Source organism: Sturnira hondurensis, unplaced genomic scaffold (assembly GCF_014824575.4).
Source record: "Sturnira hondurensis isolate 20B ecotype Veracruz unplaced genomic scaffold, ASM1482457v3 Scaffold0022215, whole genome shotgun sequence".
Lineage (NCBI taxonomy): Eukaryota > Metazoa > Chordata > Mammalia > Chiroptera > Phyllostomidae > Sturnira > Sturnira hondurensis.
In genome coordinates this window covers 6,968,506-6,992,815 of record NW_028094846.1, presented here as the reverse complement: position 1 = coordinate 6,992,815, position 24,310 = coordinate 6,968,506, and the positions used below count along the sequence as shown (strand labels likewise).

The window sequence follows — 24,310 nt, the reverse complement described above, 5'->3', positions numbered from 1 at the left end:
AAGATGTCAACCAGGTGAATAAGTCTCGGTGGCCAAAATATTGTTGATGAAGCCTTCCTGCTGACAGAGGCGGTCCCTTCTTTCCAGCAGTCGTTTCATACCCTCGGGAACACCCGTTCCCAGCTCCCCTCTTGTTTTCTTCTCAAGATAAATGATAAATTGTTTTCTTTTTTTCACTTAGTTCCGTATCTCTCTTAGGAGATTATGAATGTCAGGTCCTCATACTTGGTATTCCCTACCGCATCTGCCTTCATGCTGGTTGCCCTAGATAAGAACTTGGTGATTTGAAATGAGTTACAAGAAGGGAACCAAAGAAAAGTAGCAACTGAGCTCCACAGAGGGAGGCAGTGTAGGTCATTAGTTCACACACCCAAACTAAGTGGTAATCCGTCAAAAAGTACCTCAGCCTTAGGAGTGATAACAGGCAGTAAATAATTAAAATTCTATTCAGATGTAAGTATGGCAAGTATCTTTTCCTTTAATTTCGGATTTATAAATGTTGAATCAGTTCATTTATTTCAACTAGTTAAAGTATACGTACAGTTAGTTGTATATACTGGAAGTTTCAGTTGACCTTATTAATGTCGATATGTCTGTGTTTAGACCAGTTTTTTATTCTTCCTAGTTTTTATAAATCAAGGTGATTTTTCTCTTGCACATGCTGAAGTTTAGAAGTACTTAGAACAAAAGCATTCACAAGTATATTTGGAAATATTAAAAAGGAAGGTTAAAATATACATATTGCTGTACCCTCTGGATTCTTGGCCGATTATAAAGTATATATGCATATAAAGGGATATTCAGAGCAATACTGCTAAGGGAAAAAAATTTTAATATAAATACCTAAGAGCAGATGTTATATTGAAAAAATGATAAGAAGCAATAGAGGAGTATTTCAAGAGTTTGAGGGTTGGCCTCATGAGATAAGACACATTCAGTCTTGGCTCTCTACTAATTACTAGCTCTGGTACCTTGAAAATGCCCCCAGCCTTCTAAGTCTGTTTCCACATCTCTAAATGGAGCAAATGACAGCACCAATTTTGTTGTGAATCTTTAAATAAAATAATGTATATAAAGCAGTTATGGTGCTTTATTGTATGAATGTTAGAGTAAGAGAAAAGATGATTTATTACACAGTCATTGGTAAAGATACAGAAATGATTTATTTTACAGAAAAAATGTAACGCAAACTAATGAATGGAGAAGCAATTTACAAAATAATATGTATGGTATGACCCAGTTTTTGTAACAGAAAGAGAAAAACAAAACATGGAGCTTTATTTAAGTCCCTAGACTATCTTTATATGATAGGATTACCAGTGATTTTTATATTCAGTTCTTTTTTTTTTTTTTGGTAAATAACTACTTTTGCATATTATTTCGGTAAGGTGAGCTACTCATGTAGACCATTCGGCCATTTGCAGGGATGCCCAAGCTTTCGGCGTCCCTGGGCCACACTGGAAGAAGAGGAGTTGTCTTTNTTTACAAAATAATATGTATGGTATGACCCAGTTTTTGTAACAGAAAGAGAAAAACAAAACATGGAGCTTTATTTAAGTCCCTAGACTATCTTTATATGATAGGATTACCAGTGATTTTTATATTTAGTTCTTTTTTTTTTTTTGGTAAATAACTACTTTTGCATATTATTTCAGTAAGGTGAGCTACTCATGTAGACCATTCAGCCATTTGCAGGGATGCCCAAGCTTTTGGCGTCCCTGGGCCACACTGGAAGAAGAGTTGTCTTTGGCCACACATTAAAGACACTGTGACATGTAATCACAGAATCCCATAATGTTAAAATAAATTTGTGTTGGGCCTCATTCACAGCCATCCTGGGCTGCATGCAGCCTACAGGCCACAGGTTGGGCACCCCTGCTTCCACCCCTGAGGGTAGAACTGGTCTGTGAAATAGTTTATATTCAGTACACCAATACCACTCAACAGCTGAAAAGTGAACCAAGCAAGTGGAACAGTAACATTCGTGAAATTAGCACAACTCCCAACGGAGCTTTCTCGCTTGACGGTTACCGGTGAGTAACGTTTGGTGATGCCCAGATGCTGCTGAAAGCACTGTTTAAATGGTTCGGTTTTCAAATGTTTTATCATAAGACTCATCTGATTCTGTAAGGTAGGAATCGTTACATTCCACATTTAACTGATGAGTAAAACTTAAACTAGAGAGGTTGTATAACTTCCCCAAGGTCAAAAACAAATGAATGGTGTACAGAGCGATCTGACTTAGTCCTGCTCCAGATTCTGCATTCTGAACCACCAAACCGATCGCCTCTAATCAGTAGTGACGAGTTTCACGCCGTGAAATCTTAAATGCTCTCGCTCTCTGTGTTTGCCGCAGCTCCACGGACAGCCAGTTGAAGCTGTGGAATGTCGGGAAGCCGTACTGTTTGCGTTCCTTCAAGGGCCACATCAATGAAAAGAACTTCGTAGGCCTTGCTTCCAACGGAGATTACATAGCCTGTGGTAAGGAAACCGTGTTTTCCTAGACTCTTCCACAGGCGTCTGTCACTGGAAGCTTTCGGCGGAACTCGCCTACCACGTCAGGAAACGACCTGTGCGCTCGAAGGCAGCGCGTTGCGCTCCCCTGGATTGCACTGCGCTGGTCCCTGCCCTTCTCCGTGGAGCAGTGGCAGACCCTGACCCCGTGCCGTAGTGTGAGGCTGGTACTTAGTCGTTCTCCACTGTAACGCAATCTTTATACATGCTCCGTAAAAGACAGAAAGCACTTCTGCTAAGTATCCTGACTTTGGAGACATTACTTGTCTTCTCCAGCTTGGTATTCATTTTCCCCTGTAAAGTGGTTTCTTCACTAAGCAGTCTGTTTGGGTAGTCTTACTAATGATGATCTGCTAATCCGGGGCTTTTTATTGTCGATAGTTTATACATTTTTAAATCAGAAGTAGAAAAATCAAATTTAGTGTTGTTCAAAGGATGCAGTATATCTAATGCCTGAACATACGAACTTTCATCGGTACCTCCACGTGACGTGGCCATTACTGAGTGAGCCCAGCCGAATCAAGTCTCTGCATATTTATTACTTTCCATAGACGCTCAGAAATACAGATTTCTGGAGCACGCACTGACAGAGCGGTGCCTTTATTGGGGAATGAGAAATAAGTTTTGTAGGTTATTGAAATTGACCTTTATAGGTGCAATAACTTTCTTTTTTCTCTCTAGATGAAATCACTCTAAATATAATTAAAGATTCATGTAATACTAACAATTTTTTAATTTTTCTCTAGACCTTTCCTAGAAATGATTTTTTATATGATAATTTCAGCCTGAAATTACCAGTGTTATTGTATCATTTAGCAATGATTATTTCTTTAGTAAGGTGTAGATAGCTTTTCTCTGTGAATTCTTTTCTGACATGATTCTCAAGAAATCCTGGGCTCCGGTCTTTCAGGTTGAACCATAAAAGATTGTAAGCCTTTGAGGTTAAACAGTGAGTGATAAATCACCTTATGAATGTGCTGTCCTAATTCTGAGTTGACTCATTCTGAAGAAGTATTGTTTTGTTTTTCAGGAAGTGAAAACAACTCTCTGTACCTGTACTATAAAGGACTTTCTAAGACTTTGTTAACCTTCAAGTTTGATACAGTCAAAAGCGTTCTCGACAAAGACCGGAAAGAAGACGACACGAACGAATTTGTCAGTGCCGTGTGCTGGAGGGCGCTGCCAGACGGGGTGAGTTTCCTGCGGTTTTTTCGCCGCGGTGTCTGATACGATGCTTTATGTTTGTGTATGCACAGATGAGCTTTTAAAGTTTAAAGTGATGTGTGGCGTGCATTTTCTTTTTTACTCAGCCTTGTGTCAGAGAAGGAAACAGGCGTCTAGGGAGTCATTGAATGTCGCCCATGGAACAGTGACGTGCTGGCACGGTGTTTCTCCCGGGCGCCCAGAGCACTGTGTGTGCCGCGGGTGCGGCCCCTGTCACACTGCCTCTCCGGACTCCAGGGTGCACACTGCTTCCTACTTCCCTCTGGGATCACACGCAGTATGTGCTCGGTTAGACACTCAGCTGGGCCTGATGCTGCATTAGGAGGAAGTTGTTTCGATGTAGCTGAAGGGGCGTGGTCTGTATATACAACTAATTAAATACCATTTCTGGCCAATTACTCTTTATAAAATACAGTTACACAGGAATATTTAAACATTTAATTTCTTCACAGGAAAGTTGTACTTCTCAGTTGCAAAAAATGTTTTCTCAAACTTGTGACTTACTCATGCACTTTAAAGTACAAGCTTTCTAATAAGTTATAATGGAGAAGTAATTTATTCTGAATTTCATAACCATTATTCTTTAATGTCATCTTTTTAAAAATAGCTTTTTAGGTGCTTTCTTGGTTGGTTTTATTTTGATGCAAAATAATTCTTGTTGATGCATACTTTAAGATAGCTGAGTTCCAGATACAGTTTAACTTTAATAAGATACAGTCTACTGATACCGCATTTGAAGTTCTCTCTCTCAATTTCTAGTTTTGGTGATGACAGACTAAGCGATTTGGACCAGTCCTCCCTCGAAGTAGACCTAGCAAAGTTGGGCTGAGTGTATGTGTTATAAAAAACAAAAAGCTGTTTGAAGAACGGGAAACTAAACAAGATAGGAAAGAACTACCAGCCCAGGAAGGTGAGTCTGCCTTTTGGGCAGACTGGTCACCTAGGAGCATTCGCCCGTGGTCAAGAGTGCCCGTGGGGGCTTCAGAGAGGCTGGGGACTGCTGTCTCGCGCCCACCTTTGTACTGGCTTGCTCTTCTGGTTTAGGCTCCCAAGGGCTGCAGTCGAGGGTGAATCAGTGGCAGATACGCCCTAACAGAAATGCCACCTCAACTTCCAATCACATCATCAGTCCCGTAATTACAGGGAGGCAAACCTGGATCGCTGGTTTCCCGGGGCGCCCAGTTAAATCCTCCCCGAAAGATCTCCTGTAGGACATCACCTGAGGCTTTCATTTATTTTATTTTTTTTCAAAATTACAAAGGTGGTAACTAAAGCACAATTAAAAAACAGACATAGGAAAAAGTAAGACAACATGAATAAATGCAGCAAAAGCAATAGACAATAGAACCAGAATCACAGCATCTCTGGATATTGGAGGGATCATACATGGCCGGAAATTATCCATGCTGATGTGATTAAAGACAATGCTGAAAATGTAAACTGGGAACTAGAAACTTGTAAAAATGAAAATTCTGGAACTGAAAATATGTAATTACCAGATTAAGAATTCTAGATGGGTTGAATGGAAGATAAGACTCCACTGAAAACAGTTAATGAACTTGTAGGTAAGTTGGAAGAAAATATACTGAAGAAAGCATGGAGAGACAAAGTGATGAAAAAATATAGAAAAGAAATAGCAGATGAAGTAAGAAAGATTAGTATATTCAATGGGCAATCTAAAGGGAGAAATGAGAAATAATCCTGCTGAAGCAGATATTAGAGAAATTGTTAAGAACTTTACATAATTGATGAAGGACATCAAGGCAGAGATTCGGTAAGTCTTTGTATCTCAGAGAATAAATGACTCGCCATCTGCAGCGTGAGTACAGATTTAATATCCACCCCTCAACTCTGAGCAGACCTGGCCTGCCTGAGAATCTGACCTTGGGTCTGCCTTCTCATAGCACTGTTTTGTGGAACGACACTGAGTCTAGACAAGTAAGGAGTGTTGTGTGCTAAGACCTAGTCAACTTGAACTCGCTGTGAAACCTCATCTGCACTGTCGCACGTGGAGTGAGAGGACTGGGACTTGGCCCATGGGCCGTACATCTCTGCGAGGTGAACAAACAGTGTCAGACTGGCAGGAAACCACGGCACGTCACTATAAGGCAGTGAACTGCTTGCACCTTAAATGTCCTTGGCAATTCTGTGTACCCTCTGTGAGTGGGGGGACATCCAGGAAGCTGTGCATGCAGGTACTGGCCAGGCCTGCGATGGGTTAAAGGTCCTGTGCACGCCGATTTCCTCCCCCGTGTCCCTCTCCACAGCTGACTCACTCAGTGGTGGATTACTGCTAGTTGTGTCCTCTCCTGTGACCCCCTCCCAGTAGTGGGGCGGTCATACCTGAACACCAAGTCCAACTGCTGACAATCAGGTAGAAGTGGGGAGCCTTCAAAGAAGGCCGAGGAAAAGGGCCGTCCTCAGAGGACCAGCAGTTAGGCTGGCGGCCAGCTGCTTGGTGAAGCGACGGAAGCCAGAAGCTAGTGGAACCAGATGGTCTGTGTCTGGAGGAAAATGCCTGCCAATCTGAAGTTCTCTGTCCAGTGAAAATTTCTCAAAACAAAGGTAAAATAGACATTTTTAGGTAAATACACATAAATTGCCACCAGCAGGCCTATGTGAAAGAAAACAGTAGAAAGATTTTTAAGGCAGAAGAAAAAGATGCAGAAGATGAATATGAAGCTCAGAGATTCAGAAGGAATGGAAAGTGTTAAAATGGTGATACGCAGCAAATCTGAGTACACGCTGACTCCATCCAGCAGTGGTGCTCTTGGGTTTGAGAAGCATACAATGAAGGACACGCCGTAACGACATGGGTCAGAAGGACAGACGTAATCAAAATGTGCTCACCTTTGGACTTGGCGAGAAGCATCGCATGTGGGACTGAGAAGAACGTGTGCGGTTTGCAGGGTGACCTCTGCGGCAGGTTGTGAGGGTTCTGCAGGTGCACTGCCCGGACCAGCGGTATCAGCATTTGTTTTAAATGCGATTCTTATGTGACTGTCACCTTGATTAGTCACACAAATAACTTTATTTTCTTATTTTACATGAGGCAAAAGATGTGAGAGACTCTTCTGCTCACTTATTCAACAAATATTTATTCTGTGCAGTCATAGTTCTACATTCTGGGATAAACCTTGAACAAAACTGTAAGAAAAAACTCTGGCCCTCATGGGAGATTTAAAATTTTATGTGCCAAAGGAGACAAAACAAAATAAGTACGTCATTGTGTGAGAAGGAGCTAATGCTTTGGCAGAAGACAGCAGGAGAGGGGCGAGGGAGTGCTCCAGGAGGGAGCTGTGGTTTTCAGTGGGGCGGACAGAATGCCCACCTGAGCCGCCGACGTAGAGCCCAGACCAGAAAGAGACGAAGGCATCGTCTGTGTTTAAACGCAGGAGAGTATTCCAGGTGCAGCCAACAGTTCAGAGGCCTGGAAGTGAAAGTGCAGTTGGTGTCGAAGGAGCAGTAAGAAGCACAGTGGTGCTGCGCCCCCGGGAACCAGGTGGGGAGTGGAAGACACTTCAGAGCTGTGACGCAGAGCTGTCCTGTTACAGCACCGTTGCCCAGGGTCAGGGCTTCGGCTGTGACGGAGGTGAGGCGGGAGCCACTGTAGGACCTCGGGCCAGGTCCTAATGTGGTAGCATGTAAACGTCGGCGTGGTGGCTTTGTGCAGAACGGACTGCAAGGCGCGGGCAGACGCAGGAAGGCTGTTTCCCGGGACTTGCAGTCCCGGCGAGGTCAAACGGTAGTGTGCCAGTGAGGGCAGCCAGGCCGTGCTCGTGTTCCGAAGGAGGGAAAGACAGACTGTGGGTGGAGAGGGGAAGGGAAGGGTCTGGGGGACACCAGGGCTTTCCCCACGCGGTTTTCATGAGTGGGGCCGTCATTAATTCAGATGGAGAAGACCACCAGAGGACCTGTCTGCGGGGAGAAGCCCAGGAATTAACTGACTTTTAGACTGGCTAAGCTTCAGAGTTACTAAAAATACCAAGTGGAGCTGCCAAGTTCGGCATTCACAGGAGACTTGTGACCTGATTAAGTGTGAGGTGTTACTCGCCATCTCAGTGGACGTGCCAAGTGTGGAGGTCACAGTAGCTTGTGGGGCCAGAGAGGTAAATGTGATGTAACCGAGATACCAGGTAGGCTCCGTCCAAGGGAGGGCGGTTAGGGAGGACAGGTGGCAGGAGCGCTTTGCTGGAGGCACTTCAGTGTTCGGTCACTAGACAGGGAATGGTTTTCGAGAGCGGGGGAGACCGGTGCCTGGGAAAGCCAGTGAAGCGAGATTTTCAAGGAGGAGGGCTGGGCCAGCGTTATGCCACAAAGATGAGTAAGATGGTGGGGGAGGAAAAGAGGAAGGACCGTGAGGACAGAAGCTTGATTGGCGTGATTTTAACAAAGAAAGGACAGGGAGAAGTTGGAGATGTGAAGTAGGGGTAACTTTGGGGGGGAATAATAACATAACCATGTGTAATCGCACCTTGATTGCCTTTTTATTAAGCTGTTGAATCAACAGCTGTCTCTGGAAAGGCCAGATATTTCATTGTCTATCTAACTTGATTTCTGTTCCACCTAATTTTGTACTTACAAAATTGCTGAACTTTGAAAGGCTTTTTTTGTTTTTTTAGTTTTTGTACAAATGTAAGTGGTATATTGATCTACTGTGTGAATTAACAGAAAACATAAAACTTTAACAGTAACGTAAACATAGCGTGTGCCTTTATGTTATCCTTATAGCAGTGATTTATTTAGTCCTACGAATGCAGCGAAAAATCAAGAGTGAGTGACGGGGTGGGCACAGATACAGACAGACACATTCTCTCAGACAGTATCTCCATCTTATAAAAGTTTAGGATCTTTTTCTGCAGATAAATCTTTGTCTGGCCCTCCTTTCTCCTATAACCCAGATACATACATTTCTTTCTGCCCACTTTTGACTAAAAATGAACCAGCAGTCTCAAGGCCTGTTTTGAACAACCAGCCAGTGTTATATATAGTTTCTCCTCCCTTCACTCTGCCATCCTGTATATGGACTGGAAAGAATGCTGCACTCATGGCCCTTTAAGGTGCTGGCCGGGGTCATCCTGGCGTGTGTCGCGCCCAGCCTTGTCCCGTGTGTCCCGGCGCCGTGCACCTGCGCGCTTTTCCGACCTTCACACTTACCCTGCGGCATTCCTACTTTTGCTTTAAGGCTTACTGTTTTTACTTTCCATTACTCCTTTTTAAAGACAAAATGTATTCTACTGTTTCTTTTAACCCAAGAGACAGGACTTGGTCCTTTGTCTCTTGTTTTTCGTAATATTGGCCCTGTGTCTAAAAGGTCTTCTGTTCGGTCACTGTAGGGTTTGCTGACAGGTTCTTCTGTCCTTGTTCCCTAGCGTGGTCTTGTAAAGACAGTGGCTGGAGCCTGTCTACCGCTCAGATTTTACAGCCTCTTGTACGTGTTTGTCAAGAGTTTCTTAAGACAAGTTTCATTTGGACTCTAGTGAAAATAACTTTTTACAAGAATGTTTATTGTCATTTAGATTTTGAAATATTTAGAAGTGATCATGATTAGTCTGTACTGACATCAACCTAAGAAACCTGTAGAGAGTTTTTGGTGAGTTTATTTGAGTCAATTGCTGACGACAGTTGCTGGGAAGCCGTAGCTCAACGGATGGAGAGATGCTCTGGAGAGGTCAGTTTGGCACCGTCTTTATACATTAGACTCAAAGGAGGAGCCGTTGGGGGGGGGGGCGGTTACCTGAAGTCCAGTGATTGGGGAGGCAGGAGGAAGCACAGGGAGGGGCTCTGGGGTTGGATAAAAGGTAAGATGATAGACAGGCACTCCTTTCAGGTGGGTGGGCAAGGGATGGTTAAGGGTCAACAATGAACCTGAGAACAGTAACAGTGAGGGGACCGTGGTCTCAGCCTGTGCCTGAGGGGCTTGGGGAAAAGGGACGTTACCTTGACATTGCAGGGGTGTGTTATCACAGATGCAAAAAAGACAACGGACAGGCTTAGTTACGTAAAGATTGGCCCTTGGTGAAAAATACTGGCCCAGGACATGACTTCCTGTCACGAGCTGCTTTTGTTAGTAAGTTTTCATTGTAGCTCATGCTCTGTGGTCACCTTAGGTGTTCGAGTTAGTAAGGTTCCTCATAAGCCTCCCCTGAGCTTGTCACGCTAATATGTGGCCTCTTTTTTCCACATTAAAGAAGAAGGCAGAAGTTTTTATTTTATATTTTATTTTTAGTTGTATTATTTTAATTTATTTGAAAACATTTTAATTGGAGAAACTTAGTAGTTTGGAGTTATTGACATAAGGATATTGTTGCCAAATTCTTAAGATTCCCCCCCCCAACTAAATTTTATTATTTGCATTGCCTATTTCAGTGTTAACATTCATGATTTTTTAAAAATAGGAATTTGTGAGAAACAACTACTTGGAATGCCATATATCACTTTAAGCATTGGAATTTAATTTTCTTTCTTAAGAAAGAAATACCTTTCTTTATTAAGGTTATTTTTTAAACGAAGAGAACTTGATCGTGTGTTCCACTTGCTGTGGCAAAAGAAATGTGCCGTCCGTTTGTCTGAAGAGGCAAAGTTGTAACCTCTACAGCTTCGCAGCACTTGGATGCGTTGTGTCCACGTAGGGTCACGCTTTGCGGCACATTACTTGGGAACAACTCGACAGTCTTTTGTTTGCTTTGCTTTCACATTACAGCATTCAGCTCTGTGTCTTTGAATACAGAGCCTGGAGGGCTAGTAGGCTAGATTCCAACTCATTTTCTGACACTGCTTCCTTGAAAAGTGCCTGTCATTTATTTGGCCTTCCGTGTCCAGAAACAGTCAACTCTTGCTGTCTGGTATTTATCGGAAAGAGCTACTACCTGGATTAATAAAGTCCACGGGTAATCAGCAGTCCGTGTCAGTTCTGGTTCCACCCTTCCTTTCTGAGATCGTCTGCTTACTCATAATTCCCAGCAAGCATGCAGGCTAACATGAGTTTTATTTCCTCCTCTGTTCTTACCTTCCTCCCTCCCCTTCTTTTCTTCTTTCCTCCCCTCCTTCCTTCCTAAATCCTCAAATTGAAAGGGCCTGGAGTTTGTATGAAGAATGTGGAGTCAGAGTGAATCTTTTTGGTAAGCACTTTGGTAGAGAAGAATGTCATCATTTGGAGGACATTATTTCTTAGTTCTTTTTTTTAAGTGATTGTTATAGTAGCTCATTACCCAAAGAAACAATGAGAATGAACACATGTATATTTTAGAGTATTTAGAAAAACAAAAAATCCAAAGAAAAAATGTGTACTATCACTTTTTGAAAATAACCTATATTAACATTTTAATGTAGTCGATCTTCATGCAATTTTTTTATTCATGGGTACTTGTTGTCAATAAAATTGAGTCTTTTCTATACTACCATCAGTTTTTTGCCTCTTGCCTTTATCATGACCATTTCCCAGGTCAAAATATGTTTTGAAAAGAGCATTTTCAATGTCTACATATTATTCCAGTCTAAGGATTTACCATGACTGCTATATTGTTGTTTTGTTGGGAATATTCACATTTACTTTTTACTACTTTGTAACTTAACGATGCTTCTTGGATATTTTTGCACTTAATCTTTGGATTTCTCATTAATTCTTTTCAAGTGAACCTTAAAGGTTTATCTATTTAAAGAAGAGCTTTAAGGCTTTTAGTTAAAATGGATAGTTTGCCTTCCAGAAAAGTTTGCTTCTGTTTGCGCTTCCCGCGCGCAAGTCCAGAGCTCTCATCCCCACGCCCGTCAGACGCGGAGTGTGACGCCAGTGCTTTGCCGCTTTGAAAATATCTTGTAGTAAAATAAAAACAGTATTTTTTATCACCTGTTTCCATAAGCAGTTTTCTAAAACATTAGTTCTGATTTTTCACAAATTGTATACGTACATGTTGATAATTGTCCCTTTTAAAAGAAATTCTTGCTTGAAGAGGAAATACCATACAACTGAGATACTATTTTATAACCATAGTGTTTTGGCAACTTGGTATTAGTAATTCACATTTATTCCACCCCATCCCACATTGACCTTGAAAATGGTGCTACACAGCTAAGGTAAATCTGGGATAGTGCTCTGTTCTTTATTTCTGTGATGTCTTTTTGTCATCACTGCTTCAGTCAGACTGGAGTCAGGCAAAGGAAATCATGTATGTTCTGTATCTGTGGACCCTTCTGTGGCATGACTCTTAGCTGAAACCATTGGAATGAAATACAATACATTGATTTAAGAATGCAGATGATTATTTCGGTTCTTAAGTGATCGTGTCTGTGTAGAGGGACACCAGCTCTTTGGGAGGCAGCTCCTGAGTCCCTGGTGGAGCACGCGGAGGCTGCGGGTGCCTCATCTGGGCACTCCGGACCTCATTGTGCGTAGCTGCCTCATCTGGGCGCACCACTGGACCTCATTGTGCGTAGCTGCCTCGTGTGGGCGCACTGGACCTCATTGTGCGTAGGTGCCTCATCTGGGCTCACTAGCTCCTAGTGGTAGCTAATGGTGAAAGACAGTACTTGTGAAGGGCCTTAAGACTCCTTAGCTCTTCACAAGTGATAAAAAGAAATGTATACTCCGTCTTCAAGAAAACTGTAGTTATTTTTTTAAGATTTTATTTATTTTCAAAGAGAGGGGAAGGAAGAGGGAAAGAAAGGGAGAGAAACATTGACGTGCGAGAGATATATCAGTCTGTCACCTCTCACACAATCTGACCCTCAACCCAGGCATGTGCCCACCAGGGAATTGAACTGGTGACCTTTTGGTTCGCAGGCCAGTGCTCAATCCACTGAGCCATACCAGCCAGGGCGAGTATTAGTTATTAAGGGCGGATATTTTCTGGTTGGCACGGAACACCAGCAATCATATTAAACATTTCTGCAACTCTAGGAGGAGGGATGTCAGGGTAGTGATTTCCCCAATCTTTCTCCCCGGAACCACGACCAGCCCAGTCTGCCTTTCGAGTCAGCGGGTGCCACCCACACCGTACAGCGTTGTGGCCAGGTTAGGTAAAAACATCTTTTTCATAAAATGAAATGTGTTCTTTCTCTCTGTTCTTATTTCTGACTAAATTTTATGGGATGAAACACTATAAACTGTTTTTAACTAAAACTGTGTTGTTAAGCAAATCTTTACCTACATCTATCTCTCAGGATTTCTACTTGTTAAAATATTTGCTGTGTGAATAGTGCCTTGTGCTGTTATGTGTGTTCATGTCACACATTTTTTGCCAACCTGTGAACTCCTTGGGAAAAAAGGCATCACAGTGTATTGAGTAAGAAAGAGCACAGACCACAGGGCCAGGCTACCTGGGTTCAGCCCAGATCACCCACTCACTGCGTCTGCCACTGCTGGGGTTCTGTACTGCGCTGGGCTCCAGTGCCCCGTCTGGGAAGAGCTGATGATAACAGTAATCCACCTGCTCGGGTTTGTGTACAGGTGCAGTTGACCAGTGCGGAGGGCTCAGCGTAGTCCTGAGCATAGAGTAAGAGCTGTCTATGTGTGTTTGCTTTTAACATCATTCCTTTTTTAATTGCTTCTAGCAGTAAGCAAATTGTTTCTAATTGTAGCTAATACATAGTTGTTGTAATGAACGATACAGTCCTTCAGGCTTGGCCTTTATCTTGTTTGTTGCATAATTCACTAAGTAGTATTTTTGAAACCAAAGAAATGCTGGAGTAGAGGTGGAGACACTTCTGATAGAGTCACTTAAGACATGTTTCCTGACACGGACATTCATTGCTGCTGTGGAGTTTTTTGTAGTTGCCATTTGCCCCTGGGGGAATAACCTCCAGGCTTTGCCCATTTTCAGAAGCAATGAAATGGTAACGTGTGTGCAGCAATAGGGGATTGGTATGTATTATTGGCTTAATGTTTGTGTTGGATTTACAGTCTCTTCCTTCTCCCCTTTCTCCGTTGCATTGGTGCTGTGTGACAATAAATCTTCTCTCAAAGAGAGTTAACATCTGTTTTTCCACTTTTTACATGTTTTTATCTGAAAGCCAGGCACCCTCTCCGGCTTAGCAGATGCTGTGTACAAACCATCAGAGGGCACCAGGTACCTGGGAGTTTAAAGCACATGGGAAAAGCCAGCCCATTCCCATTAACGGGCAGAAGACATCTCTAATAAAAAATGTTGTAGCAGTGACTTTCAAACCCGGGTGATCGTCAGGATCCCCTTGGGGGTCTTTAAAAATAACAACAAAAAAACACTTGTACTCTTAGATGCCTGCATAAACCCCTATGTGGGGCAGGAATTGGGGAGGGTAAAGATTTATATTTTGAAAAGTTCTTCGGATCTTCTTGGAAAATTATATGAACAGTCAAGTTTGGGAACAGGTGATTCACATTGTCACTGGGAAGAGATTTGTTACACGTTGTAGCCAAGAGGCATCAATGGCTCTTGAGCATTTGCGGAAGAGGGAATAATTGTAATTAGGAGTACCCACCATCTGTTGGGTTTTGCTCGTCTTTTGCTCCCTCAGGAAGAAACACAAACCAGAAAATAGGACGTGGTCTCCTTTCCTTTAATTTTCTTTTCAAAAGCTACCTTTACTGTCCAGCCCCTCCCACACTGACTAGCTGTTTCTCATCCTGCCTTCCCCCGTGAACACTGCGAAGACAACGTAGGGGCATCTTTTTCTCTTTCCTCTCCTTTCTTCATTTCTGGTTCCCTTCTTCCTTTTCTCTTTCCTCTCCTCTCTTCTCTCCTGCAGCCGGATGGTTTGTAACACTTTAGAAAACTTTCCGGACTGGAAGAGGGCCCGTGGGGGCGCACGCTTGTCTGTCTTGGGCGTGGAGGAAAGACGATGCCGAGCGTGGACCCTGACTTCTGGAAGACGGCGGCTCCCGTTTCCTCCCGAGTGTCCCCCTTCCCTTAGCGTCCACGCCAGAGGGGGGGGGGAAGAGGAGGAGGGGGAGGGGGCGGACAGGTGGGGGAAGACTGGCACCAAACCCGGAAGCATGTCTTTGTCAAGTAAGTAAATTACATGAAGCGTGACTGTCCCTTCACCGGAGTCTAGTCCTGTACGGACAGCCTCCGTGGAAGCGCTCGTCACATTCGATATTTTGTGGTGAATATTGTCATGAAAACAACGAAATGTGATCTGATGGGTCTGTTAGTTGACATTTCTAGTACTTCATTATTGTTGTTTTTATAGGTACTGTCATGGAATTTGACCTCTATTAAAGTGGGTCTTGCAATTTTTTTCTCATAAATTATGTCCTTCTGCAGGTTACTGGTTCTGAAGCCTAGGACTGACACAGATCTTTAAGCTACCAGGATTTTATTTGTTGGGTGTTTTCTTTTGACTTATTTAAGAGAAAAAAGGGCCCTGGCTGGTGTAGCTCAGTGGATTGAGTGCGGTCCTGTGAACCGAGGGATTGAGGTTTGATTCCCAGTTAGGGCACAACCCTGGGTTGCAGGCCAGTTCCCAGTAGGGGATACATGAGAGGCAACCATACATTGATGTTTCTCTCTCTCTCTCCTTCCCCTCCCCTATAAAGATAAATAAATAAAATGTTTTTTTAAAAGAATAAATAAAAAGAGAAAAAAGGAATATGTTAATTTGAGAATGTATTCTGAATTGTGCTGTTAACCTAAAATTTCATTATTATCCCACCATGCTTAAAAATGTCCAAAGTAGTTTGATAAGGGAAGGGATCTAACTTTGGTTTCTAGGTGTTTAGCTTTTGTTAGTGTCTACAAATTTCCATATTAGTAGTAGTAGGAGAGTGAATATTGAATATCATTTTCTTTCTTTAAAAGATATAAATAAATACTACTTGTATTTGTTTCATATACTCAAGTATATGTGGGGGAAAATACAATCATTGGTTACAGAATAAAGGCCAGGCTTCCTTGTGTGACATCTCACATCCTCTTCCATTAGGCCACCCACCCCTCCAGCCTGGTCACCCACCCCTTCACAGGCTCATGTCACTCTCAGCAGTGCCAAACTGCTCCTGGAGCCTCAAGCCCCCACCGTGGATTTTGTTCTGTGTTGTTACCGTTGCCCCGACGCTGCTGTGCCCAGATACCCTGTCTGATATTGCTTCTGTTTGATGCATATTGTAATGCCGTAGGACCGGAAGCCCTTTGAGTTGGGTTTTGTAGCCACAGAAGTAGTAATGTTCAGTGAGTGGGGGGTGATTACCGTTGGATTGGTCTAGCCTTACCTTCTTCCGTTGTAGGGATGATTCACGCCCTGTTTCTCGTGGGCTGTTTGTCAGACCTGCTGAATACTGCCCGGGGCAGGAGTGGCCTGCGCCACAAGGACGCCCACTATAGTTTTCCCCAAGTCTTCCAAAGTTCTCTGAGAACAGTTCTCGTTTCTTCTCCCCGTCACTCATAAACAGGAAATAGTGTTATAAGTGTGTCATGTTCTAGAACTTGTGCTTCCACATGCAGTGAACGCCAGCATGTTCTGAATTAGTTTGTCATTGTGCCAGCCCCCTCTTTACACCAACTTTATGTGGACCTTTCAGGGCACAATTTCACGGGATGGTGTGGGCGAGAAGTTCAGAACTGCCTGCTGTGCAGTTGTGCTGACTCTGTGTATTTGGCTTTGTCGTGGTGAGCGTGGCACACGGGGCTGAGAGGGTGGGAGAACAGGGCGTTCGTTCGGTGGGATGTGTGAACTACACCAGGGTGGATAGCGACCAGGGTGGATAGCGACCCGGCTCGCAGCTTCCCACTCCACTTTTTTTTTCTTTTCTTTCTTTATTTTTTAGAGAGAGGGGAGGGAAGGAGAAAGAGTGGGAAAGAAACATCAGTGTGTGGTTGCCTCTCATGTGTCCCCTACTAGGGACCTGGCCTGCAACCCAGGCACGTGCCTCCACCGGGAATTGAACCAGCGACCCTTTGGTTCACAGGCTGGTGCTCAAGCCACTGAGCTACACCAGCCAGGGCCCACTCCTTTATTTTAAATTCTCATAGGTTTTCGTTTGTGGAGCTAACTTTCTACTACGTTTCTGTGAGCCATTCGTGTAATTCAAATTCAAGTACTAAATATGCTATCCTTTTTAGCCAAATAAATGTGTGTAGGTTTGTGTAAGTGTTACAGATTGACTCTCACTTGTGTAATCCTTCTCACTAAACTTAATAGCTTCTCTGGGTTAAAGCTCCTGTCCCGTTAATCTTGGTATTCTCTTGTCCTTGTGTGGGATCTGGTAAAAAAGCACTCATAAATTGTTATTTTAAAAATAATAATCAAGCAAATCTTTCCTCCTTCCTCTTCACCAGCCCCCTGACCAGAAACAGAAAAATTTGTATTTCTCCTTTCTCTGAGTTCCACATTTATAGATAGTTTTCAGCATCTATACTAGTGTTTTTCAAAGAATGGTCTATTAATGTGTACTCCAAAATTATTAATTACCTGCAATATTTATTTAAAAAGCAGATTTCTAAACCCCAGACTTATTCGTAAGTCAAAGTTTCTGAGGGCAAGACCCAGGAGCCTTCATGGTTGTCGCCATTGTTTCATTGAGGGATACCCAGTTCTCTTATTTAAATAGCTCAGAATGGCGTGGGAGAAAGAAGTAGAGATCCCGTCCCTGTCACGCCCAGTCTTGTAGCGATTGGTAGCATTTCCATTTGAGAAGGGACAGCGTTCCAACAGTGACCAGCTTGTTTCACAGGAGCGACATGTGTGATCTCAGACCCGACCTGGAGCCACATAAGATGGCTTGGCAAGGTCCCTTTGGGCGCTGGTGACTCTGGAAGAGGTTGTGAAGACCAGCTCTAAAGGACGCATCGGGAGTAATAGACTGGGCTTCTCTTTGATCTCCTCGTTGGCAAAAATAAAGGCTAGAACGTTCTTATTGTGCCTGCACTGAATCAGGGTCTTAAGCCAGAGTCAGAGATCTGTCTCTCAGGAGGCAAATGTCTGGATGTGTAATCAACCACATTTGGCCAAATGTTTACCAATTTTTTATAAAGGCTGTGACTCAGGAACAGCCACCTGGAAACGGTGCACAGGGGAAAGGTATCGGTGCGGGTGGGGTGGCGAGGGGCTTCCATGCCCTCTCTGGGCGTCTGTCACTGACGCGTGCTCAGTGACAGCTCAGAAGTGTCAGAACTTCCGATCGTGAAACACTGCCCGTGGGCTGCATCTATAAAAGGTGCTACAACGTAATCGGGCTTTGAGCCTTTTTATGTTTGCGTTTGCTTTGTAAGTCTTCTTTGAATTAAATTAAATTTTACTTAATGTTCAAAGACCCTAACTGGTCACAGAAAGAAATGAGGTCAATTTAAATCAGGCAGTGCACTCTTGGGGGATTTATTCTGTACGACCAAAAGAAATGTTTTATGAAGTGCTGTTTCTTTGATTTTTCCTTTCCGCTTCTGACAGATTAACTTCCTTGTTTCCCTTTGGCTTTATCATTCTTCCAAGTCTTTGGAGCCTGAAACTTGTACATCATTATTGTTGAATCTCTTGTTTTTTAATCTTCTAATTACTCATCAAGTAACAGTAATACTTCGTTGGAAATACCTCCTGTGTTTATCTCCTTTTTCATTTGTTTGTGCTTTTCGTCTCCTCATTCCTGTTTCCCCCCTCCCTTCGTGGATTACCTCCAACACCTGTATAGCCCCTCACCTCGCCTTTGCACCCGGCTGCTAAGTGTCTGAAGTCATTACCAGAGGAGCTCCGACAGACCAGACGTTACTTACTGCCTTTAATTGACCCTAGGTCATTCAGAAAGCTCTCTTTCAAACTCAGTGTTTGCATTTAACTCCAACTTGTGTATTTGGCCATCATTAAAAATTAGGGTATAATTTGATACATATATTTCCTGAACTTGATTATTATATCTATTTTACTTCAAGTGCCTTTATCTACTTTAAAAATTGTATTTTATCCTCACAATTAAATATCTCTTAAAAAGTCCAATTTCAATAATAGGGGGAGAAAACAGAAGAACTGATTCAAAGGTAACCTAGATTCCAAATTTAAGTAGTTAATTAGAAGTCAGCCTTTCAGGTAAGCATAGAGGTATACACTAATGAGAGACATGATTTTAAATGTCACTCTCTAATTTTTTCTCTTGCCTTACATGTTTGATCGTGGGCGTTAAATCTAAACTACTAGCAGTGTTCAAGATTTTTAAGAATCTGAAATAACGCTATTTGTCTAACCTTACTTTTTTATTTTCTAACACAAAACATCTATTAAGAAAGTTTCTTTGTTAGCCCATTCAGTTTCTGTTCTTACCTCCGAACTTGTGTCTGTGTTTTCCCCACGTGTCTGTATTGCCTTGTTTGCTCCCTCCCACTTGCCTAAATTCTTTCATCCTTTCTTTCAACCCAGTCCTGACTTTTCTGTCCCTTCCCTACCCACCCCATCGCCTTCATTTCCGGCTTCTCACAGCTACTGACACCCACAGAATGTATCTGCCGGCTGCCGTCCAGGTGTATTCTCTTCTGGTTGTTGCGCTTCGTCAGCGTGGTCTCAGTTGTATTCCTTGCTTCTGCCTTGACAGCAGAAAATATTAACAATGGCAGCTACTGAGTTTTCTAGGAAAGAAAGTTACAATAAAAAAAAAGAAGAAAGTTACGGAACATTTCGGTCTGCTTACCCCGGAGAGCCCACCTTGTGGTTTCCCCGTTTTGTAAGACCGTAAGTATGGTGCCTGGAATGGTGCCGTAGTCGGAATGCTTGGGACAACTGCCCTTTCAGTGCGAAGAAATTGGGGTGTTTTAATCAGAATGATTGCCATGTATTTGGGGGGGTGCCTATAATGTGCCTGTTTTTCTTTGGTTAGATACTTGACTGTGATTTCTTTGAGTTTTCATTTAAAAATTCTGTGAAGTACCTAAGATTATCTGTTTTATTATAGAAGAAATTGAGTCTCTAAGAGGGTTAAGAAATACTATGAGGGAACCAAAATGCAGGCCCAGGTCTCCCTGTCTTAAATCCATTGCTGTTTCTGCTGCATTACTAAAATAGTGCAGAACTCCAGAAAGAGCCCTGCCTGGGTACTCCAGAGGGGTTTCCCAGGTAACGCCGGTCGACAGGCACAGTTCCATGCTCAGAGTCCCTCGGTACGGAGCTCCCGCTGCCCCTATCAGCTAGATGTGCTGTTGCAAGCCCAGGGCTCTCCAGCCTCATTCAGGAGAGCACCCGAAGGTCTCGGGCACTGGCATGTGGAGGTGATGGTAGGTTTGTGGAGGTAGTGCCGAGTGCTCTGCAGTGAAGGGAGTGAAGCTGGAAAGCACTGAGGATGAAGGAGGGCAGGGAATGTGCATGATCCCGTTGCATGTCTCAGTCCTCCTTCCCTTGCACCTGTTCTTTACAACCTTTGCTCCCTCAGGGACCGTCACTTTGAGTTTGCATGTCGTGTGTCTTTCAGCGGTTCCCAGTCCCGTTTCTTTTCCGCAACTTGTTGGAATGCACCGAAGTGTGTTTGTACACAAGCCTCCTTGGTAATGACACACACCAGATGTGGAACCCGCACGAACCTCCATGCGGACAAATGGAAGCGCCCTTTGTGCGCACGCCGCTGTGGTCCTACGGGTACACGGAGGACTCTGTCTGGCTCAGCACAGCTGGCCGAGCCTGATCGTTCCCCTCCACACAGCCTTTAGCCCTGCGCCCCAGGCACTGCTCTCCTTGTTGCCATTTTGCTTGATACCTCTGCTGATTAAGTGCTGGGTTTTTTTTTAATTTTTCATTGAATTTGTGGGGGTGACATAGGTTTCAGGTGTACAGTTCTATAATATGTCATCTGTACATTGTATTGTGTGTTCGCTCAAAGGTAAGTCTCCTTCCGTCACCATTTTTCCCTCCTGTATCCTCCTCTTTCTCCCCCCACCCAGTGTGCCGGGTTGTTAATAGACAACCAAGTGAGGTTTCTTCTACAACCATCTTAACTGGTTTGTGAGGAATTGTATGGTTTTTAAAAATAGGTATTATGTGTTTCAGGAAGTACAGATAGGAAGCGGAATGAATATTGAAATAGTTTTCTGAGGGACCACATTCGCTGAACTAAATAAAAGTCAATCAATGTTTTAGATGTGAAGGAGTTATCAGAGGTGACTTCCATGAAGTTTTTCTCATTAAAAAATGATTTGTCATTACTAAAGTGTTTTTTCCAAAATACAATTTATGTGATCTTTTACTGTATCCAAATTTCAGAAATGACTATTTCCAGGGGAAAAGCTGGCTATTAAGTATTAACTTCTTAGTAATGAATTTGAAGTCTCAGTTTTTCAGGGAATGTGTTCTGCTCTGGGGGGGTGGCATTTCTGACTCTGAGGTGTGACATGCAGCCCCAGGGTGTGCTAATACGCAGGCTGCAGCTGTGGTTTATTTATAACTGATTGTGCGAGGATCCTGTTCGCGGCTCTGAAATCCCCATATTTTTTACTCTAAGCGGTTATTGCATCAGACAGTTGTTGAATAACTAGCCTTATTTTTCTCGGCTCTTTAGAAGTCCTTCTGTCTATTCTAGTCTTCATTTTAATGAACCATTTTACCATTTTCTACTTGCATTATTTTTGCTGTTTCTTTGCGTGACAAATTTAAGTCTAGATTCTAGACCCTTCAGTAAAATGACCTCCAACTAAAAATCACGAACACGAGGGAGCAGAATGCTTACCACTGAAGCTGTCTCCGCGCAGGAGTCCGTTGTACTTGAGAGGCGGGCTCGGCTCCTCACCACTCTCTAGGACGTCTCGGCCAGGGCCAGGAGTGCAGTCCTCCGCCCCGTGTTCTTCCCGCTGCTCCAAGTCCTCCGCACCGCCCTGTCGTTTTGAATCTACTTGCTGCCAGGTGTTTCCATGTAACTGCATGTGTGTCCTCACCCTTTCCTACAATGTCACACATGCCCCTTACCGTTTTCTTCTGCACAAAATCCAGTAAATNGTCTTCATTTTAATGAACCATTTTACCATTTTCTACTTGCATTATTTTTGCTGTTTCTTTGCGTGACAAATTTAAGTCTAGATTCTAGACCCTTCAGTAAAATGACCTCCAACTAAAAATCACGAACACGAGGGAGCAGAATGCTTACCACTGAAGCTGTCTCCTTGCAGGAGTCCGTTGTACTTGAGAGGCGGGCTCGGCTCCTCACCACTCTCTAGGACGTCTCAGCCAGGGCCAGGAGTGCAGTCCTCCGCCCCGTGTTCTTCCCGCTGCTCCAAGTCCTCCGCACCGCCCCGTCGTTTTGAATCTACTTGCTGCCAGGTGTTTCCATGTAACTGCATGTGTGTCCTCACCCTTTCCTACAGTGTCACACATGCCCCTTACCGTTTTCTTCTGCACAAAATCCAGTAAATCGTCTAGTAGGTGTCAGCAGGCTTCTACTCACACCAGGCGTGTGAAGATAGGAGTCCAGTGATCCTCACATTATAACATATCAGAGCTGACGTTCTTAATTCAGGGTGGGCTTACCTGAATGCAAGGGCAGGCGGGCGTTGTGCTCGCTGCACCAGTGACATCAGTTGCCTGTCTTTCTTTGCTCTTTGAGTTTTATGAAAGCTCAGGCTTTGGTCCTCAGTGTATAAACTTGAAATCCCGTTAAGATGGGTGTATACTCTGTCTTTGCTGTGAAAGACTGGGTAGACCTGGGGCTGCTTTTATGGCAAAGGATGTGCTTGGTTCCCGGGCAGTCGGATACACAGAGGTACAGCTGTACTAGTGACTGGTGCCTGTGTTCTTAAGTGTTTTTAATACTCACCCCTAAGAGCAGCTTACAGTATGTACTCACTGACTGTGAACACACGTTCCTTGGGGTGCCTAATAAAAAGATTAGGACTTAACAGAGAAAATGTGAGTTGGATGCAGGGAGGGAATAGGACAGTTGGTGGTACTTTGCCAGAAACTTCCAGCTGCCTTGCAGACGCCCTGCAGACACCCGCCTTCCCCTGGTCCGCTTGGGCGCCTCTGAGCTCTGCTGGGCTGCGCTGCTCTGCTGTGTGGTCCAGAGAGTGCCTCCAAGCAGAAAGCCTGGGCGGTTACAGGACTCGGCTCATTTGTTTCCCTTCTCGTGGGGATCACAGTCCTGCTTGTCCAGGGTTCTCGTAAAATCTCCTTGATTTTCTAGTTGGTAAGGGAGCAGGTCTCTTCCCCTTACTCTGCTGTGGCTGGGAATGGAAATTGGGTGGGTTTTTACATGGTTAAATCTGTAGTGAAATTAATTCACATTTAAAACCGATTATGTCTGTCTCTAGGGACAAATCCTGTAATTGCAAACTAGGTGAATAATTGTTACTGCTCAGCTTGCTCAGGATTTTCATATATTGGCTACAATGGCACTTTTCTAGGCAAGCCAGCAAGGAGAAGACAAGCGGATGCCAGTTGGTTTCTGTGTACAACTCTCCTATTTTTCTAAGACTTGCATCTAATTTTTACCATTATCTTTTCTTAATCTCTTTACATTGAAAAGAAGATATTAGGTGTAGTGTTAGCTTAACCTCCAGGTTAAGCTGTCAGTTTCCAAGAAAGGGAGAAAATGAGAATTACTGGCTAGCATTTTTATTTCACTTAGCAAGTAAAAACAAACTCATTGAGCCAGAACTTATTTACATTCGGTCTCTGGCAGACTATAGCTGTAGCTAGGAATTACTAGCCATTCAAAATGTAAGCAAAAGCACTCAGAACCTATAGTAATAACCTTGTACTTGCCACTTTTATACCTCTATGCTGAAGCATAAACTATTTTGGGATTTCTTGGGGGGCTTTATGGGCAACTTCTAAGCAACGTTTTTTTTAAATTGAATTTATTGGGGTTGACATTGGTTAATAAAATTATATAGTTTTCAGGTATACAATCCTACAGTACATCTTCTGTACATTGTACTGTGAGTTCACCACCCAAGTCAAGTCTCCTTCCATCACCATTTGTAATACTTGGCTTTATTTTTTCTGTTGCAAAAATGAATTTATCTTAAGTTAATACCTGGCTATCTGAAAGACAGTTTAATCCTAAATCCTTTTATTTTTTTATAAGTTCATGGTCTTGGCAGGGAGGGTGTCTACTGAGATGTGAGACTATTACTTTTCTTTCATTGATTGTTAATGAAATTTGGAGTGTTTCTGAGAATTCTTAGGACACTGTCACCTATATGTTCGTCCGAAAAGTCCATTCCAGCTGGGAAGTCACTTCCTGCGTTGGCATATTCATACGTGAGATAGTTCTCTGTCTCCACAGGAAAAGATGCTCAGTGTTAACCCTCTGGCAGCGTCTGATGTGGCGGCGCCTGATAATGGTGTAATAGTCCCGAGTTTACAAAAAATGGTTTCTCGTTGGACAGTTACCAGGTGTCTTCTAGGGTACAGTGCGGTGATTGTACAGGCTTCACGCTCCTCTAGCGTGGCGACTATTGTTTAAGTGAGCCTTATCTCATACGGTGTGATCACATCCCGCACTTTTCCCAGCCTTCCTTCCACCGAGAACTAGAAGTTTGAATCATGTGATACTCTCAGTGACTGGCCGAAGCGGCCTCGTTCTCCCTACCACAGGGTGCGCCCTCATCTCTACCAGGTTTGGCTGCCTTCCCCCTTTGTATTAAAATGCAACAAGAATGGAAAGGCAGAAAGAGATAGAGCTGTGGGCTCCACGGAT

At 43.5% G+C, this 24,310-nt stretch overlaps 1 protein-coding gene and 1 non-coding gene across 4 annotated transcripts in view; both read left to right on the top strand.

Moving 5' to 3' along the window:
- Positions 1–24,310, top strand: part of COP1 (COP1 E3 ubiquitin ligase) — a 116,336-nt gene that overhangs the window by 87,371 nt on the left and 4,655 nt on the right. For all 3 annotated transcript variants that reach the window (XM_037034874.1, XM_037034873.1, XM_037034872.1), the window contains 2 exons: positions 2,357–2,481; positions 3,545–3,705. In XM_037034874.1, the coding sequence (XP_036890769.1) occupies positions 2,357–2,481; positions 3,545–3,705 (286 nt within the window). The remainder of the gene's footprint in view (positions 1–2,356; positions 2,482–3,544; positions 3,706–24,310) is intronic.
- Positions 20,187–20,324, top strand: LOC118979300 (small Cajal body-specific RNA 3). Its single transcript, XR_005064889.1, has one exon.